General features: G+C 55.8%; 1 protein-coding gene across 1 annotated transcript in view; it reads right to left on the bottom strand.

The window, feature by feature from the left end:
* Positions 1–18,760, bottom strand: part of LOC139009364 (ras and Rab interactor 3-like) — a 109,765-nt gene that overhangs the window by 14,693 nt on the left and 76,312 nt on the right. The window contains 3 exon segments of the mRNA XM_070413633.1: positions 11,109–11,417; positions 13,117–13,606; positions 13,608–14,674. Coding sequence (XP_070269734.1) covers positions 11,109–11,417; positions 13,117–13,606; positions 13,608–14,674 — 1,866 coding nt within the window.

Below are 18,760 nucleotides of genomic sequence, written 5' to 3' on the forward strand. Positions count from 1 at the left end.
CCACACAGCACCAACATTTAAAGATGCAATGCATATTTTACAAACTCATTATACCAGTGAACTCCTAAACCAACTCTGAGCTGTGTTAGAGTCATTATGCCTACTTCACAGATGAGGAAAGTGAGTCCCAGAGAAGTTAAGCTTCCGGTCTAAGGTCACATGGCTAGGAGGTGGTGAACCAAGACTTGAATCTAGCTTTATTACACGCATAATCCCATGTTCCTGCTACGTCAACACTCTTGCTTCAAGTTCCACCTCCTCCACGAAGCCCTCCTGGACTGCCCCAGCTCCCAGCGCTTACTCTACACTCTGCTTTGCAACTTCTGACTCAGAGCGACATTCCGCCTCCATCACCTTCCACATAGCACTCCACTGGGTTGAATTGTGGGCCATTCTCTGACCTCCACAGGCACTTTTACACCTCTGTGCCTTCACATGCACCATTCCCTGTGCCCGGGGCACCCTTCCTACCTTCCCTTACTGATTTCTCGTCCCCTCCCACACCGTCAAGCACAGCTGGATGGCTCCCGCTCCCAAGTTGTTTAACCACTCTGAGCCTCTGCCTCATCATCCAGTCACTACCACAGAGCTTGGGACATAGGACCCGGGCAGTGGGCTGAATTGAGGCCCACGTGTGTTCACACCGGTCACTCCTCTGTCCTGCCCAGGGCTGGGGCCACGGTCAAAGATACCGGGATCTGCCATGGGCCTTAGACAGGGGTGTGCTGGGAAATGCTTCACGACCGGTTCTCTGAAGAAAAAAGAGTTCGGATTTGTAGAGTTTACCAATTTCCACAGTGTAAATATCTCCTCAGTGCTCCATTTCAGCTTCTACCAACATGGACGAGGAGGGCACAGAGACGTACACAATTAGCTCTCCTGGGCTGGCACGAGCTGACTTAACACATCATGGTCCTGGGTCCATCAAGTCCGACCTCACTGTGAGGAAACTGAGGCTCAGAGATGCAAGACATTTGCTACAAGCCCCACAGCTGGCCAGAGGTGGAGCTGGGCCTAGAATCTGGCCTCTCTGCCCTGTGAGCGTGAGGAACGGCCCCATGGGTTCTGGGCCCTGAGAGCTGTTTGCAGACAAACATAAGCTTCAAGCAACCTTTACAAGCACCAGCTCCCGCTGATCTCCCAGGGGTGGTCAGGGCTGCTCTCTCCTTCCGGTGAGGCCAGGACCCCAGGCCCAGTCTCAGCCCTGTGCACGGTGGGGCCCCAGGCAGCGCCCTGGGATGCTGGGGCACAGATGCAAAAAGCCCTCCTGTGATGGGAATCTGTCTTTCATGAATCAGATATCTCGCCCCTCTAACTACGCCTCCGGAAGCCCCGCTGGGCTGCAGCCTGCATTTCCCAGTGATGTCTGCTTCCCACCTGTAGATATGGGGGGAGCCGATCACATTTCAAAGAGCTGGTTCGAGGCTTATGGTGTTTCACTGGCTGGGAGATGTCAGAGGAGGAGAGTCTGCTGACAATGGGCTGAAGCCTGCTCACCTGGCTCACGCACACGGAGGCACACCGGGTTAACGGGCCCCCAACTCTGCCACTTAACTAGCTGAGCCATCTGGGGCCACTCATGCTGAGCCTCAGTTTTCTCATCTGAAAAATGGGTATAATAATAAAACTCACTCAGTCTGTTACTCAGGCCCTTGTGAGCATCAGATGAGTGGCTGGATTGAAAGAAGGATTTCTCTTCTAGGAAGCATTATCTAAAAGAAGAGTTGGCAATTGTGTGTGTGTGTGTTTGCTGTAAAGGGCCAGATAGTAAATATTTTAGTTCCATGGTTTCTATCCTGACTATTCAGCTCAGCCATTGTAACAAACGCAGCCGCAGACACTGCGTAAACGAGTGGATGTGACCGTTCCAGGTGGCAGGCCAGAGTGGGCCTGCGGGCCGTAGTGTGCAGACCCCCGATCTAGAGGAAGGGTCTGCCATCATATAACTGCCCCCCCCCCGCCCCGGTCCCCCAATTTGTTGACTGGCCTCTGAATGATGCGACCATCCTGGGGCAGCACTAGACCCTCAGCTGGGACCCGCCTTGGCCCTTACCTCCTCCACGGTTCCCCCTTACAGCCGCGTCCTTTCTCTAGGAAGTCTTGCCAAAGACCCCACACCCACAAACTAGGTAAAGCACGTCAAACTCGAGGCCAGTGGGCCGCATGCCTCGGAAATAAACGGAATGAATGAAAAAACAAATATTATACACTGATACTTGTGTTAATGAATCAGAGAGGCCCTTACCCCGACCCCGACCTCCCACCCCAGGCAGCAAACTCCTTCAGCACTGCCCGGACCCCTCCTGGTTTCCCCAGGTAGCGTGTTCCAGCACCCGAGGATGTGTTTGGTGTTTGTTTCCTGGTTGCGCACCTGCCTCTCCCCACTGGAATGGAAGGTCTGTGCGGGCAGGGACTTTCTGGTGCTTACTGTTGATACGAAACGCCTCGCCAGTGCCTGTGGTAGGTGTTGAATAAGTATATTTGCTACGTGAATGAATCGCGTTTATCTCTCTGCACAGATGTCGTTTGTTTGGTGCTGTTTTCCCGCCTGAATTGTGACCATCCTAAAGACAGGGACTGTTTTTCTGTCAATATCTGTATCATCCACACATGTCTGTTAAGCTGCTGGATAAATGGACCTACTAGTATTTGATGAAAACGTAGGCTGGCAGGAAGCAGACAGCCTCTAGAGCAGGAGGCCGTACCGTTACTCGGGCAGCGGGAGCCTTCTGTTAGGGGTGTTTTATACAGACGGTGGCTCCTCTGGCTGACTGACTGAGATGGGGAGCTTCCCCTCGCTCCCATGGAGCCCCCGAAGCTGTCCTGTCCGGCTGTTTGCACTGCGTGCAGGTGCGGCTTCGGTCTCAGTTCTGCTTTGAGCAACGCCACATCCTCGAAGAAATCACTCCAGCTCCCTGGGTTCCTCTTTGGAGAGCTCAGCCCGCAAGGCAGCCAGCCGAGTAGGTGTGAGCTCAGAGACCTGAAGACAAAAGTCCCCGCCTGCCTGGGAGGCCCTGAGGCCGCCCATGACGTGGGCCCATCTCTGAGGTCACCTCTGACCCCGGACACCCTGGACAGGTAGGAGAATGCAGCAGCTCAGCACAGCACGTGGATCCAAGTCCTAGGTCTGCCACTCACCTGCCCAGGCAGGACCCTGAGCATGCTGCCTCGGCTCTAAAGTGGGGAGAGCAAGAGTGTCCACGCCTTGTGGGTGGTTGTGAGGGTTCAATGAGACAGACGGGAAATGATTAACACGGTGCCTGCTGGGTTACTGGCATGTGAGAAATGTTAGACATGGTTATTAGGCAAGACAGGAGAGTAACATGTCTAATAATAAAAGGGAAATTTGCTAATTAGACCACAAGTCCTTCCGGACAAAGCCGGGGCCAGAGGGAAGCCAGCCTGGGTCCCGGGTGTCTGTGGGCGGCCGGAGGAGGGAAGCCCGGGTCCTGGGTGCTGGAGGGAAGCCGGTGCTGGCAGCCGGGGGAAGGAAAGCCTACTCTTGTACGAATTTTCGTGCATCAGGCCTCTAGTGTCTAATAATCCTCAGAACATGACATCTTAGAGCAGTGGTTCTCAACCTTCCGGCCCTTTAAATACAGTTCCTCATGCTGTGATCCAACCATAAAATTATTTTCGTTGCTACTTCATAACTGTAACGTTGCTACTGTTATGAATCGTAATGTAAATATCTGATATGCAGGATGGTCTTAGGCGACCCCTGTGAAAGGGTCGTTTGATCGCCAAAAGGGTCGCGACCCACAGGTTGAGAACCGCTGTCTTAGAGGGTCTGAACCCCAATTCTGTTGTGGGGTGTAAAAGCAAGCTTGTGCTTCACTACCAGGCCTGGGTCATATGTGCGTCTCTCTCTCCTGGATGTCAATGCCCAGGGGCACTTAGAAAGCCTCCCTCGGTCTGGGTCCCTGAGTGACTACAAAGCAGAGCCCATGCCCCCGCCCCCAACCATCCTCCATTTGACTGGACTTCATGACTGAGAAATAAACTTCCCTCAAGTTAGAGATTGCAGGGTTTTTCTGTTACAGCCACAAGTGTCTCCTTAACTACTTACCTATCTAGCTCCCTGTCTGTATCTATTTCTAAACCACCAAGAAATCCATCAAAATACTCATCTTTTTTCCTACAACAAACATGAGTGACTTTTGTCATCAGAAATCAGTTTCGATTTTTTTCAACCCAGATTTAAAAACAACCGCAGCCTGACCTCTCTCTGTCCTCTCCACCCCAGTCAATGTCATAGGCCTTTCGTTTCATGCTCTTAGGGGCTCCATCGAGGTTCCTTCCCCCTCCCAACCCCCAGCCTCTGCCCCACTCTGAAGAGTTGCAGATTCTTAGCTCCCTGTGTGGTCTCTGCCAGGGAGATGGAGGGCAAAGGGCCTGAGGGACTTTGGGACTCCAAGACCACCTCTTGGGCCCCATAGTCAGCCACCTGGCTGTTGGGTACCCTGTCCCCCAGGGTCAGGAGCCGGTTCCATTCCCTGAAGTCTAGGGTGTTGAGACAGACTGCTGAAGGGACAGAAGAAAGCAGCCGGCTTCCACTGCCTTCTGGGATATTGCCTGCCCTTTATCTATGTTAGAAGAAAGTTCTTTATATTCTTTTCTAAAGAATCCCACGGCCCTGGCCAGTGTTGCTAACTGGTTAGAGTGCTGGCCCACGCACCAAAGGCTCATGGGTTTGATTCACGGTCAAGGGCATGTACCTGGGTTGCAGGTTAGCTCCCTGCCGCTGGTGAGTACTTTTCCCTATTCTTGGAATAGTACTTAGGGGTAAAGAGCCAAGATGTATGTGACTTACTCTCCTATGATTCAGAAAAAAATTAAGTATGCTCAGAGATAGCAGGTGGTTCCTAAGCCAGCAGAGGAGGTTGCACAGAAGGAAAAGATATCCCAGATGTAGATTCTCTGATCATTGAGCACATCTAGGTCTCTCTCACATGGATGTTTCTCCCTTTCTCTCTCTCTCCCTTTCCCTCCCTCCCTTCCACTCTCTGAAAAGCAGTGGAAAAAATATCCTCTAATGAGGATTAGCAACAACAAAAAAAAAAAAAAGAAAGAAAAGAAAAGAAAGAATCCCACACTTGCAAACACTGCATTCCTCCTGCCCTTTCCCCCCATCTTAGAGAGAAATTCTTTGGCTTGAATCTCTGCCTCCCGAATAGCAGGCCAGCTATCTGGTCTTAGACGCTGAAGAGGTGGGAATCACTTCTTTGTCAAAGTAACGGGGACATGATTCTAGACGTCTCAACTGGTCTCACTGAGCCGCGTGACATCCACGAGAAGCTGGGCTGCTCCTGGCTGAGGATGGAGGCCATGTTTATCCAGAGCCTTTATGTCCTTGAACTACCCCCTCTGCCTGATGTGGGGCCCTCACTTGCTGCAATGGTGGAGGAAGCTCTTGGTCAGGAATCAGGAACCTTGAAATCTGTTCCTAGGCTGGCTGCTCGGCACAACAATAAAAGCATACGTGTTTCAGAGTGAGAACATGCTCGGTTTGAATCCTGGCCCATCTGTATCCTGGGCATAAATACCAACTACGTTTCTAGAAAAGATGGCCTGGCCAGTGACCTCAGGCCTTGTGCTGGCGGGGAGCACAGGGAACTTAGTTGGAGAGTTTGTAAGGAGGAAATTCCAACTTAGGCAAGTTGGCCGAAGGCGGCTACCCCTAATTGTTCCTTGACCTTTCCAAACAAGTCTGTGCACCTGCAGACCCCCGGGTGTTTACCGGAATCTTTATGCTTAATCTTTAGGTCCTTGCTTAAAGGAAACTGCAGACACATGTGTCCTCCCAAGATTACTTATCCATCTGATTGTATCTAAAAGATAAACTTTACCCCAAACTGCTGTTACCATAAAAGCCTGAAGAGGCAGGCGAAGGAGGCTGTCTGGTTCCTTTAGCCAGGCAGTCCCTTAGCCCTCCCTTTCACAGAAATCGTGTGGCAGAGTAATCATTTATCTGTCGTTCAGGGTCTGCTGGTCAGCCCCGGCATTGTGCCTCCAGGTTTAACCCTCTGCCCACTGTTCCAACAGGTCTCGTCAACAGCCAGGCCCTATATTTATCTTCGTCTCAAGTGGCCACGGCTGGACCACAGATTACTCTGCCAGCTTCTTCCCTGGAGATGGAGGGGCTGGGGCAGGGCGGGTGGGGTGAGAGGGAGGGTGGGAAGGAAGGGTTGATCGCTCTGAGGGTGCCAGGGGTGGAGGCAGGCAGGACCCACGCTGGCATTCTGCCCTCCATGGGGTCACTGGCCAACAGCTCCAGGGCCTCTATGCAGGGCTGCTGGTGTGGGACCATTTTGGGCAGCCAGGCGCTGGGAGCGTCTGGCAGGAGGGAGGTGTGGATTAGATGCTCGGGGTCAAGGGCCTGGTCCTAAGGTGCTGAATGTCCAAGTCAGGAGAATTAAAGAGTCAGTGGGGGTCTGGCTGAAAATGGACAACCTCTCTCTGGTCACGAGGAAACGTCTGACAAAGACAAAATGAGGAACTTTAACTAAAAAGAAAAACTGGTCTTCCTCTTTCCGAAAGCAGCCCGAGATGACCCCTGAAAATGGTTCACTCTCCACCAGACCCAGAAAACCCCACAGAATCACGCAAACCAAGAGGCTCAAATCTCTGTGTTCCCTTTAAGAACACCTGTGAAACGGCCCAGGCCAGTGGTCGGCAAACTCATTAGTCAATAGAGCCAAATATCAACAGTACAACGATTGAAAATTCTTTTGAGAGCCAAATTTTTTAAACTTAAACTATATAGGTAGGTACATTGTTATTAACTTAATTAGGGTACTCCTAAGGCTTAGGAAGAGCCACACTCAAGGGGCCAAAAAGCCGCATGTGGCTCGCGAGCCACAGTTTGCCGACCACGGCCCCAGGCCACCGAGGATGTGCGTCGCCGAAAAGCCACCATGTATCCGAAGGAGATCACCTTTCAGAAGCAGTGGGTGCCACTCCATCATTACCATGGTGGGGCTGGCAGTGTGCCCAGGCCAGGCAGTGGGGCTGGACACAGCGTCGGGGGCCCCAAAAGAGAGCTGAATTTTCGCTGCGAATGCCTCAGAGTGCGGACTGAGCGGTTTCGAGGTAGACTCTCTGGTCTCTGAGCACATCCAGGTGAACAAAGCTCCCAAGATGCAGCACAGAACCTTACAGAGCTCCTGGGCAGGTTAACCCTAACAAGAGCCCTCCCCGGCACATGGAGGTGATCCTACTAAAAAGGGAAGACGGTTCCTGAACCAGCAGAGGAGGCGGCACAGGAGGAAAAACATCCCAGAAGAAACTAAAGAAACGGAAACGTATGGCCCAGGAGTAAATTCAACATAAATACTAAAAAAAGTAAAAAAAAAAAAAAAAAAAAAAAAAGGTGGGGGATGGGGAAGGACAGTTCTATTCCTTAAAAATACCAATGTCATCCAGGACGAAGAAGGGCTGTGGAGACGTCCCCATGACGAAGACTAAACATGATGCGTGACCCTGGGTGCTGAGCTGGGGGAGGAAATGCTAACGAGGACCTTGGTGGCTCAAGTGCCAACCAGGAATACAGATGGCGGCTCAGCTAAAAATAGTTTCAATGCAAATTTGCAAAGCGGACACTTTGCTGTGGTTACGTGGGAGAATTTCCCTATTCTTAGAAACGTACTTAGGGGTAAACAGCCAAGAAGTCTGTGACTTACTCTCAGGCGATTCAGAAAGAAAATGAAATGTGCACAGAGACAGCATAAATGACAAAGCAAATGGGACAGTACCTATCCCCGGAGGATATGTGGATATTTCCACGGGAATGTACTCTTGTTGACGTTTCTGAAGTCTGACATTATTTCCAAATGAGAGATTTTTAAAAAGCCAAAAGATTTCGCAGCAGAACTGGTTCTTTCACACAGAATCCCACGTGGAACCCCACGTGTGAAACAGGGACAGGCAGGATGATCCGGGTGAAGCCAGGGTGGGCCCCACTTGCCTGTGCCCCTTTGGTGGCCCCGGGGGGTGCCTCCTGGAACCCAGTTTGGAAACCACTGAGCGGGTTCAGCCTCCTGGAACCCGGTTTGGAAACTGGGTTCAGCCTCCTGGAACCCAGTTTGGAAACTGGGTGAGCGGGTTCAGCCTCCACATTCTGGGGAACACTGTGAGGAGGCAGCCATTCCTGCATCCTCACGTCCATCGGACACACACACACACACACACACACACACATACTTGGTTGCATCTGATCCTCAAAATAGCACTGAGAGAGACGTCCTCAGTCCCACTTTGTAAGTGAGAATATCAAGATGCTGGAAGGTAAGTACCTCCTTGGGGTCAAGCCATTCAGGTGTTTTCTATATGCTCTCCTGCCTTCTGCACCAAAGCTGGGGTTCAAACCCAGGCCCGTGAATGAACCCCGAAGACCCTGCTCTTAGCAGAACCTGCTTGCTCCCAGGGGAAGGGGCAGCCTTGGCCTGCTCAGGGCAGGGGTGAGACTGGGAGCTGCAGGACTCGCTGTCCAGTGCTCACCCAGGACCCACCTGGTCCTGGCAGGGAGTCTTTCCATGGAACCAGGCTCCCGGCCTGAATGTCTAGGCTCAGAGACTCCCACTGGGGCTGGCTTCTGGTTCAGGGGAGCTCCCAGCCTCTCTTCGCGAGAGCGGGGGACTCTGAGCTCCCCGCAGCTCTGCTCTCCCACACGCTGTGCCAGGCAGGCCCTCTCACAAAAAGAAAGGCAGGCCTTTCCTTTCTTTCTTTTCTCAAAAGCAGCCATCCCTCCCCCATGCCCTGCTCTCTGGTTTTCACTGAGCGAATTCACTGTCAGTGAAGTCACTGTGTTTGAAGTTAGTTGAGAGATTGTGTGTTTAAAAGAATTCCAGGACGCCCAAGCTTTCTGAGTGATCTGGGACTCGCTGAGAAAAGAATTGCCCTTTTCAGGCCCAAAGCTGTCGCTCTGACAGTCTAGGCCAGCCGTGGGCAAACTACGGCCCGCGGGCCGCATCTGGCCAGTTTGAAATGAATAAAACTAAAAAAAAAAAGACCGTACCCTTTTATGTAATGATGTTTACTTTGAATTTATATTAGTTCACACAAACACTCCATCCATGCTTTTGTTCCAGCCCTCTGGTCTAGTTTAAGAACCCATCGTGGCCCTCGAGTCAAAAAGTTTGCCCACCCCTGGCCCTGACTTTGCTCTGAGCCCCAGCATGGCCTGGTGCGGGGGGGGGGGGGGGGGGGGGGGGGGGGGGGGCGCGGAGGTGGGAGAAGATTCTCCAGATTAGAAGTTCCAAAGGGAAGGTCTCTGAAGGGAGCTTTTCTAGAGTGAGTGGACCATGCTCCACCCCCCAGTCACATATGGACCATATTTTCTGTGGGCCTTTGGCCAGACTGGCCTGCCCTCCTCCCAGGGAGAAGGGGAGAATCCCTCCTCTGAAATCGCCACCGTTGGCTGGGCCTGCTGGGATCTACGCTCAGAGGTCCACACTGAACATCTGCTGTTTCTGCATCACCAGGGAACGAGTGTGGCTTCTGAGGCCTCAGGAGTCGTAGTTCCCCTCTTTGTAAAACGGCTTCCCCAGGTGAGGAAACTGGGCCTTAAAGGGTTAACTCATTCAAGGTCACACAGGCCTAAGTGATATCAGGAATTTGCCCCCAAGTCTGTGCGGCTACAGAGGTGACAGTCCTTCTACTCCCCATGGCCATGCTGTCACGGACGGTTACCCAGGCTGCTTGCTGCACAGGGCATCCGCTGACGGGGTGACTGGGGGACCAGGTCCAGCCAGCGCCTGCTCACTAAGGTGCGCTCCCTGCTGCGGACCCTGTGCTTCTCCCCTGTAGGGGTGCCGTGAGAAGCCGGTTATAAATGGCCCACTGACTCCCTTCCCCACATCTGCATCCCTTGAGGCTCCTGACTTTGCAGCCCTTCCCATCAAGAAGGGCTGGGTTGGTCTTGTGACAAAACACATCAATGAAATATTTCCGAGTGGCATCATGCCAGTCCAAGCTCAGGCCCTGAGAGCCTCACAGGCTTTGCTTGTTCTCTTGGACCGCCTATTGCCATGGGCACAAGCCCGGGCTAACCTGCCGGAGCATGAGAAATGTGTGGCCCAGTCACTCCCGTGCCAGACCAGCCAATCAACCACCCAGCATCTGATCAAGGCCATCCTAGACCAGCCAGCCTCCAAACAACCTCTCTGATCACAGACCCAGCAGCCAGCCCAGCCACGCTCAGCCCATCAGACCAGATCGGCATAACTGCTCCGATCCGTGAACAAGAATACATGCTAACTGATTCAGGTGGCTGCTATGGGGTGAATTGTGTCCCTCCAAAACTCATACGATGACATCTTTTTTTTTCAAATGAGCCCTGACCGAGGCTGGGGATCGAGCCTGCAACCAAGGTACGTGCCCTTGAGTAGAATCAAACCCAAGACTCTTCAGTCTGAGGGCCAATGCTCTATCCACTGAGCCAAACTGGCTAGCCCTGTGTTGACCTCATAACCCTCAGTCCCTCAGAATGTGACCTGACTTGGGAACGGGGTTGTTGCAGATGGAATTAGTTAAGATGAGGCCGTACTGCAGCAGGGTGGGTCCCCAATCCAATATGACCAATGGGGACATTTGGACACAGACATGCTCACAGGCGAAATGCCATGTGAAGATGGGAGTGATGCTGCCACAAGCCAAGAACTAGCAGAGGCTGGGAGCGAGGCCTGGAACACAGCCTTCCCTAGAGCCTTTGCAGGGAGCATGGCCCTGCGGACACCTGGGCCTCAAACTTCCTGCTTCTAGAACTGCGGGGGAATAAACTTCTGTTGCTGCAGTCATCCAGCTTGTGGTACTTTGTCACAGCAGCCCTAGGAAGCTAATACAGCACCTTTTCATAATTCACACAAAGGCACAGCCTGAGCTGGCCTCCCTGCCTGCCTCCAGCCGACCGTGGCCCTCCTCCTGGTACCCAGGCAACCCTGCAAGGTGCTCAGGAACTGCACCCCCACCATGCCCAGTTCTGCCCCAGCAGGCCTCTGGGTTGGTAAAGGCTTCTCTAGTGCCTTCCAGAGGCACTGGAGGCCTTGGTGGGAGAGGAGTCGCAGCCCTGGAGCCCCAGCCCTGACCCCGCCGGCCGGCCGGCCGCCTACCTGGGTTGCCGAGGGCCATGGAGTCGTAGATGAGCTTGCAGGTCTTGAGCAGGATGGAGATCTTCTTCTCGGGCGAGTAGGCCTTGTGCATGCTGCTGAACTTCTGCAGGATCTTCTCCATGATGGGCACCTCGGGCACGCTGGTGGTCACGCCCAGGTCGGTGGTGGTGGTGGCCAGGATCACCAGCTGGTTCTCCTTGAGCTGCTGCAGGGAGCCGTCCTTGCTGTGGATCTCATGAAGGCACGAGTTGATGGCTTCTTTCAGGGGCTTCAGCACACACTTGTACAAGGCGGACTCCACAATCGCTTCTGTGGGTGGGAGAGAGTAGTAGGGTGAGGACCCCAGTGGCAGGGATCCTGGCCCCGGGCCTTGTCGCCCAACAGTGTGGCCAGGCCCATCTTCTGATCCCGGGAAAAACATACTCACAGCCCCAGCAGGTACAACCACCGTTCCGACACAGGAGACTGTGAAGTGCATGCCACAGAAAGCCACACGCGGAGCCCTCCGACTGACACACTGCATCCTAATGCCTTTCACAGGGCCCGGCACAGATTAAACTCCCACAGAGCTGCCCACAGTACACAGCTTTGGAGGGCACTGCTCACACGGGAGTTGTGCAGTGTACAACCTGTATATCTGTGTTGGAGGTTCCAGGTACCCAGCAAATGCTCGGTGGACTTATTCTTGATTCTCTCTTTCAATCCCCAAGTCCACTTGTCTTTAGTCTCAGAATCTAGTATATCCAGGACCTGATTTCTCACCACCTCCAAGGTTTGACCTTGACCTGAGCTACCATCATCTGTTGCCTGAGTTACGCTGGTAGCCTCTTGCTCTGACCCCTTACAGTCCATTCGCAACACAGAAGCCAGCGTCATCCCGTTATGGCATGATTGACCATGACATTACTGTGCTGAGAACCCTCCAACGGCTCCATCTCATGGACAATACAAACCACAGCCTTCCCTGTGCCTTTCAAGGCCCGAGTGATCTGTCCCTGTGACCTCTCTCACTAGCACCTTGCTCGCTCCCCTATGCTGCTCTGCCACCTGCCATGCCTGCTCCTGCCTCAGAGCCTTTCACCTGCTATTCCTTTTGCCTGGAGAAGTCACTCCACATGGCTTATTCCTTCACTGCCCAAATGTCATCTTATCCAAGGGGCACCCTGATCATCTAGTACAGCGGTTCTCAACCTGTGGGTCGCGACCCCTTTGGCGGTCGAACGACCCTTTCACAGGGGTCGCCTAAGACCATCCTGCATATCAGATATTTACATTACAATTCATCACAGTAGCAACATTACAGTTACGAAGTCGCAACGAAAATAATTTTATGGTTGGGTCACAACATGAGGAACTGTATTTAAAGGGCCAGAAGGTTGAGAACCACTGATCCAGTAGAATGGGAGCCAGCCAGGTTTTCTCTCACAGCAGCTCTGCCACCCACCTGCCAATATCCCCACTCTACAGACGGACCAACTCAGGCTCCGGTGGTGTGGGCCACACAGCTCGCTGGGGGCTGACCAAAGATCTGCACCCATGTCTACCTGACACCAGGCCCATGCCCGGCTGCCCTGGGTGACCGTAGAGAAACATTCTTGGGAAGTCTTTCTGGCTTTACCCTTTCCCCAGGGGAAGGGTCTCAGCTATTGTTTCCTCATCGGCAAAATGAGAGAGGGCTTCGGCCCAGCCCTCCAGGTTCCTTCATCCCCGAGAGCCACCACATCCCCTGCAGAGACCGCCTCTGGCCCTCAGCAGTCACAGGTCCGTACTCCTTCGGCCTCTAATTGCTCCTTGTGACCGTCCCCCTAATAAAACCAGGAGCATCCTGAGGGTGGGGTCCTGCCCAGCCTCTGAGGTGGGCGCATGAGCAGAGCTGGGAAGCACAAGGCAGAACAGCAGAGGGATTAGTTCAGTTAGTTCAGGAGGAGGGGGGTGGGGACGGTGGATGGTGGATTATCTGGGACGACCCCTCCCTCCCGCCCACTCCCAGCCCCCCGCCCGGACTGACCCAGCTCCTCCTCGGAGTACTGCGTGTGGTCCCCCAGCGCCTTGAGCTCGGTGCTCTGCAGCAGGTAGCTCTTGAGCTGGGTCATCATGGTGCGGATCTCTTGCAGCATCTCGGTGCTGGAGGCCTGGCGCGCCATCATCTCCAGGCTGTACACTTTGTAGTCCTGCACCAGGTTGCCGAAGTACGAGGCCTTGTCCTGGGCCAGCTCCACCACCTTCTTGTACAGCTTGCGGTCATTGGAGAGGAAGGCCTGGAAGACGCTGGTGAAGCTCGCGAGGCTCAGGCGGTGCCGCGCCTTGCCCAGGATCATGGACGGCTTCTTCTTCACGTTGGGGCTGCTGAACTGCTCCAGCTCCTCCTCCGTGCTGCTGGTCGAGTACGAGTCTTGATCGGTGGCCGGGGTGTGCACCCCCGTACTGTCTGAGAGGGAGGCCAGGGAGCCTTTGAACTCTGGGGCGCTCTGGCGCCAGGCGCTGGCCTGGGCTTCTGGGCTCGGGGGTCCCAGCTTGGGAGGCAGGGCGCGGGGCTTCTTCGTGTGGGCCAGGGGTGGGTTTCTCAGGGGCTGCCCCCTCCGTGGAGAGCTCGGCGCTCTCCAAGGGGCTCGGGAGGACCGAGGCCAGTTGCCGGGAAATCCGCTTCTTCCTAGGAGGAGGGACTGGGGGTTGCCGGATCTTCCTTGCCGACTCTGGCAGGATGCCCAGCTGGCTGGCTTGGGCCACTACTTCCTGTCCTTGCTCTGTGGTCCTCTGAGACCTGTCCCCAGGGCTGTCTGAGGTCCCCTGGGGAGGCAGGCCGAGTGGGGGTGTCCGGGAAAGACCCGGCTGGTCCCACTGTGCGGTTGTGCCCCTGTCCATCTTCTCCACAATCGGGTCCTCCAGGGAGAGCTTCTCAGAGAGGCGGCGTCGGGGAGGAGCAGCAGGGGCGCCCTTCTTCCCTGGGCCTGGAGGGGCGGGGGCCTGTTGCAAGGGGCTGGGGGCCGCCCCTGGCTTCATCTCTTCCTCCCTGAGGGGGCCCAGGCCTGTGGGGGTGCATGGGGGCCTCTCACAGGCTGTCATGGGTTGCTGGCTTGGATGGTCCGGGGGGCCTAGGGCATGGGGTGCCAGGTGGGGGGCAGATGCTGGGGATGCAGGAGGAAGGGCGTCTGGAGGTGAGGGAGAACTGGGCAAAGGACAGGCCGGAGCTGGGGCAGGGGGTGGACGAGGCCGGGCAGGACTGAGGGGGTGGAGAGGAGTTGCTGGGGGCGGGGGCGCCGGGCGGCGAGGGGCCCACCGGGAGGCGGGTGAGGTAGCGTCAGAGGTGGGAGGCAACGGGCCAGAGGGGCAGCTTCTCAGGGGTGACAGGTCGGCAGGCAGGGCGCTGCCACAGTCCTCGATGAAGATCGGATTCACAAACCACAGGCGGTCATTTCCTACCGAGAGCTCAATTTCACACGCGCAGTTTTCCTGATGGGAGGCGGACCTGAGGCTGGAGGCTGGGGGCGCCCTGGGGGCTGGGTCTCTTGGGGGTTCTGCTGGGCTGCCAGCTGCTCGCCGGGGGTTCAGCGAGGAGTCCCAGAAGCCTGTGGAAACAAGAGGAGAAGAGGCGGTCAGTCCCGGAGCCGGGCCCCTGGGTGGGGTGGGGTGGGGACGGGGCACGGGAGGGCTGGGAGGGCCGTACCGCGTTTGCTTCTCTGCTGCCTGGGTTGTTTTCCCCTCTTGGACTGTTTCAAACCTCTCCCACCACTTCCTGCCTCGAGAGGGGAAGCCCCGCAAGATCCTCCCCTGCGGTGCTGGGGTGGGGCCAGGCGCCCTGTGACGGGGCAGCGTCGGCTCCGTCCCTGGGGTGTGAGGGCCCACCATGGAGGGCACCGTGACCCCGGTGCAGGCCGTGTGGGGACGGAGGGGCCCACAGCCAGAGTTCCTGCAGCTGGCGGGCCGGGGACTCCGGGGCAGGTGGCTGGATCTTTCTAGGCCCCCGTCTAGTCACCTCTAGAATGGGGGTGGCTGCGTGGGGCCTGTTCCCCGTGGGGAGAACACACCTATGGACTGTGGCTGGTGCGCTCAGGCCTGACCTTCTGAGTGGGGAGCACCTGCCACTGCAGAACGACTGGTCTGGTCGGCCTTGATGCTCACTAGGAAACTGCCCATCCCCCCGTGGGAGGGTGTCAGCAAACGGGGCTCCCACCCTGCTGGGTGGCGTTCCGGCCCGTGCCTTTCTCCTGACCTAGCCCTCAGGACGCAGCCCACGGCTGTGGCCACTAGGGCACACCTGTCCCTATCCGGGCGTAGCTGGTCAGCGCCAGGCGTGTTCTGGGGAGGAGCGTGGGACCTCCAAACTGAAGAGCATTGGGGGTCACCGAGCTCAGAGTTCTTGACTTCTGGGTCCCAAGCCCCGCGGAGACTCTGACGGAAGCTCAGGGCCCTCCACGAAGGGCAGAGGCACATGGCTGAGAACAATGCAGTCGGCCTGCAGCCGCTCTGAGCCCCAGGCAGCTCCTCCTGGACCAGGGGGCCCAGGTCTGGTTCTACCTGTTAATGTTAGAGATTCAGAGTGCGGACTCCCTTGTTAAAGATGGGCCAGGCCTCTGGACGCTCCCCTGGAGCCCCTTACTTCTGGGAATGATTCATCAGGAAGAAAACCACCAAAATAGCATCCAGCACAGTCACAGGGCAGACCACCCTGAGTCCTGGCGGTGAGGGCCACTGGCTCTACCCGGCTCCTCTCTCACCGATCCTGACCCCAGGCCTTTGGTGTAAGTCCTGATCCATCCCGCATTACACGTGAGGAGAAGAGGCCCAGAGAGAATCAAGAACCCGCCCACAGCCAGCCGGACTGGTGTGGCTCAGTGGTTGAGCGTCGACCTATGAACCAGGAGGTCACAGTTTGATTCCTTGTCAGCGTACATGCCTGGGTTGCAGCTCGGTCCCCAGTGTGGGGCATGCAGGAGGCAGCCGACCAATGATTCTCTCTCATCATTGATGTTGCTATCTCTCTCTCTCCCTCTCCCTTCCTCTCTGAAATCAATAAAAATATATTTAGATAAAAAAGAACCAGCCACGGTCACCGGGCTGGTGAGCGAAGGAGCTGGGGTGTGGGGCAGGTCTGCAGGTCTGAGGCCTGTGAGCCCGGCTGCTGTGCTGTGTGGCCTCCCTTCTTGGGAACTTGCGACACTTCCCATCTCAGCTGCTCGGCCAGCGTGAGTGAGGGGTGGCGTGTACCTCAGAACTGGGGATGTGGTAAGCACCCGACGGGCTCCTGACACCGAAAGAAAGTGGGTATCACACAAAGGCTGAGGGCAGTGCGTGTGCCTGAGATGGGCACTCCCAGGGACGCAGGGGTTTGCCCCCTTGCTGGCCAGGAGACCGCAAACCCCGTCCAGGTGAGCAGGGTGCACCCTGAGAAACGGACACGTGAGCCTGTGCATTCCCTCTGAGGCGTGGCCGTGACCGGGAGGACCCCCGGCCTCAGGGTTCAGCTCCGTCCTGGGCAGAGACCCCGTGTCTGGTAGCCCGAGTGCTGTGGCCAGCTGTCTCCACGGTAGCAAGGGTGACAAGCCTTCGTGGGACTCTGTCCAATTTGCAAAGCTCTGTGCACATCACAGCCACTATCTGAGGACAGAGTGCTGGGAGGGAGGAGGCGTCTCCGGGGTGCGCCCCCCCCCCGCCCCCCCACCACCACCTAGGCGAGCTGTTCTTCACGGCTGCCTAGGCCTTTGCACGTAACTTTGGGAGGCAGCTCCTGATACCTCCATGACTCACCCACTCTCCTGGGTGCCTGGCACCGAGCACACAGCAATTCTGGCCTCGGGGAGTGAGCAGTGGAAGACCGTGCCCTGTCCGCACAGCCCCCACAAAGCTGCCTCCTTGGAAGTTATCCTGGGCAGGCAGCCAGCCTGACTCAGGGGTGAACTGGACAGGAGCCCCCTACGTGAGTGGAGGCCCCTGATGCTCACCTCCAAGCTCCCATAAGCCCCTCCTTTGGGTGAAGGTGGATGCCATGGGGCAGACCATAAACAGAACTGCCCACCCATGCCTGGGCACCCCCATTATTTCTCACCTAGATCATGGCCATAGTCTGCCCTCCCCCCCCAATCCATTCTCCCCTGTGGCACTATGCTGGGCATATAGTAGGCTGTTTGTTCAGAATCACTGCCAGCCCTTTAGCCTGGCACTCAAGGCCTGTGGGATCTGAATCTGTACACCTTTTCTTTTTAAATACATTTTTATTGATTTTTAGAGAGAGAGGAAGTGAGAGAAATAGAGATATAAAAACATCGAGAGAAACATCACCGATCAGCTGCCTACTGGGGATCAAGCCTGCAACCCGGGCATGTGCCCTGACTGGGAATCGAACCAGTGACCTCTTGGTTCATGGGTCAATGCCAAACCATTGAGCCACACTGGCTGGGCTCTGTACACCTTTTCCAGCATCACCGGCTGAGTCCTCACCCCATTCTCTGCCACTTCTTCCTGGGCTGCCCCACCTTCAGTCTTGGCTGATGCTGTTCACTCTGCTTGGATGCTTTTCCCAGCCTCTCCACCTGGCCAACTCTCCCTCACCCCTCAAGACCGGGGTCAAAGCTCTGTGCCAATGGCTGTGATGTGCACAGAGCTTTGCAAACTGGCTCCCTGTTGGGTGAAGTCATCCTGACCCATCGGGGCCTCCCCTACACTCTCCGTGCTCCCAGCCTTGGCACACACTCTGACTGAAGTGGCCATCACTGGGCTGTATTCTCTGATTTTGTCAGACTGCCCCGCCCCCCGACTCTGAGCTTCCAGAAGGCAGCCACAACGCTTCATCCATCTGAGTATTTCCAGCACCTAAGACGGTGCTTGGCACAGAGCAGCAGCTCAGCCCTTGCGCTTGCACAGTGGATTAGCTTAGCCAGAGGGGAGAGAGGGGCTCTGAGGTGTGGGATACAGGCAAGGTTAGTTCTGATGGGGAAGCGGGGATGACCTGAACCACAGGAAGATGTCTTAAGGCAAGAGAATGAAGAGACGAGAAAACGAGAGGAGGGAGGCACCGAGGAGGGCCATGGAGCTCCACAGGTGGGGCGGCCAACAGCTGGGCGGCCTGTCTCAGGAGAGCAAGGTGGGTCCATCCTGCACAGATTAAAAAAACAAAACGACACACGTTTCCTACAGCCCGGATTTGGGGGTTCTGGAAGGCATGGAGCAAACATTGGGGTTCAGGGAAATGGGCCCAGAGCCTGGGGGACTAGGCACTGCTCCCCTGCTCCTAAGACAGCCTGCTGGCCGTCCCCGGCAGGACAGAGCCAAGGCCACTCGGAGGGATGGGGGGAGCTGAGACCTGAGGGGCTGCTATTTGGGGGCTGGACGCCTGTTAAGGAATTGCAGTGGCAGTGCAGGGTTTTATGATAAAAAAAAAAAAAAAAAGGAAGTGGGTCACTTTCTTTGCAGCCTGCAGAACATCGAGGCCAGAGGAAAAGCGGAACACTGGCCTGCAAGCTAGTGGTTGGCAAAGCTGTGGCATCTGCGTCTAGTGGCAAAATGCCAGGCCTTGGCTCAGGGCCCTGCCTCCACTGCCTCTGTGCTGCCCTTGGACTGAGGGACATTTTGCTGGCCCTTGGCCTCCCCCGCCTTATATGGACATACCTCTTGCCAGGTGTCCGCTCCTATAATCTTTGGGGGTGGGGGAGGGGGGC

Source organism: Myotis yumanensis, unplaced genomic scaffold, assembly GCF_028538775.1.
Source record: "Myotis yumanensis isolate MYYU_CA2020_CCGP unplaced genomic scaffold, mMyoYum1.0.hap1 SCAF_1, whole genome shotgun sequence".
Lineage (NCBI taxonomy): Eukaryota > Metazoa > Chordata > Mammalia > Chiroptera > Vespertilionidae > Myotis > Myotis yumanensis.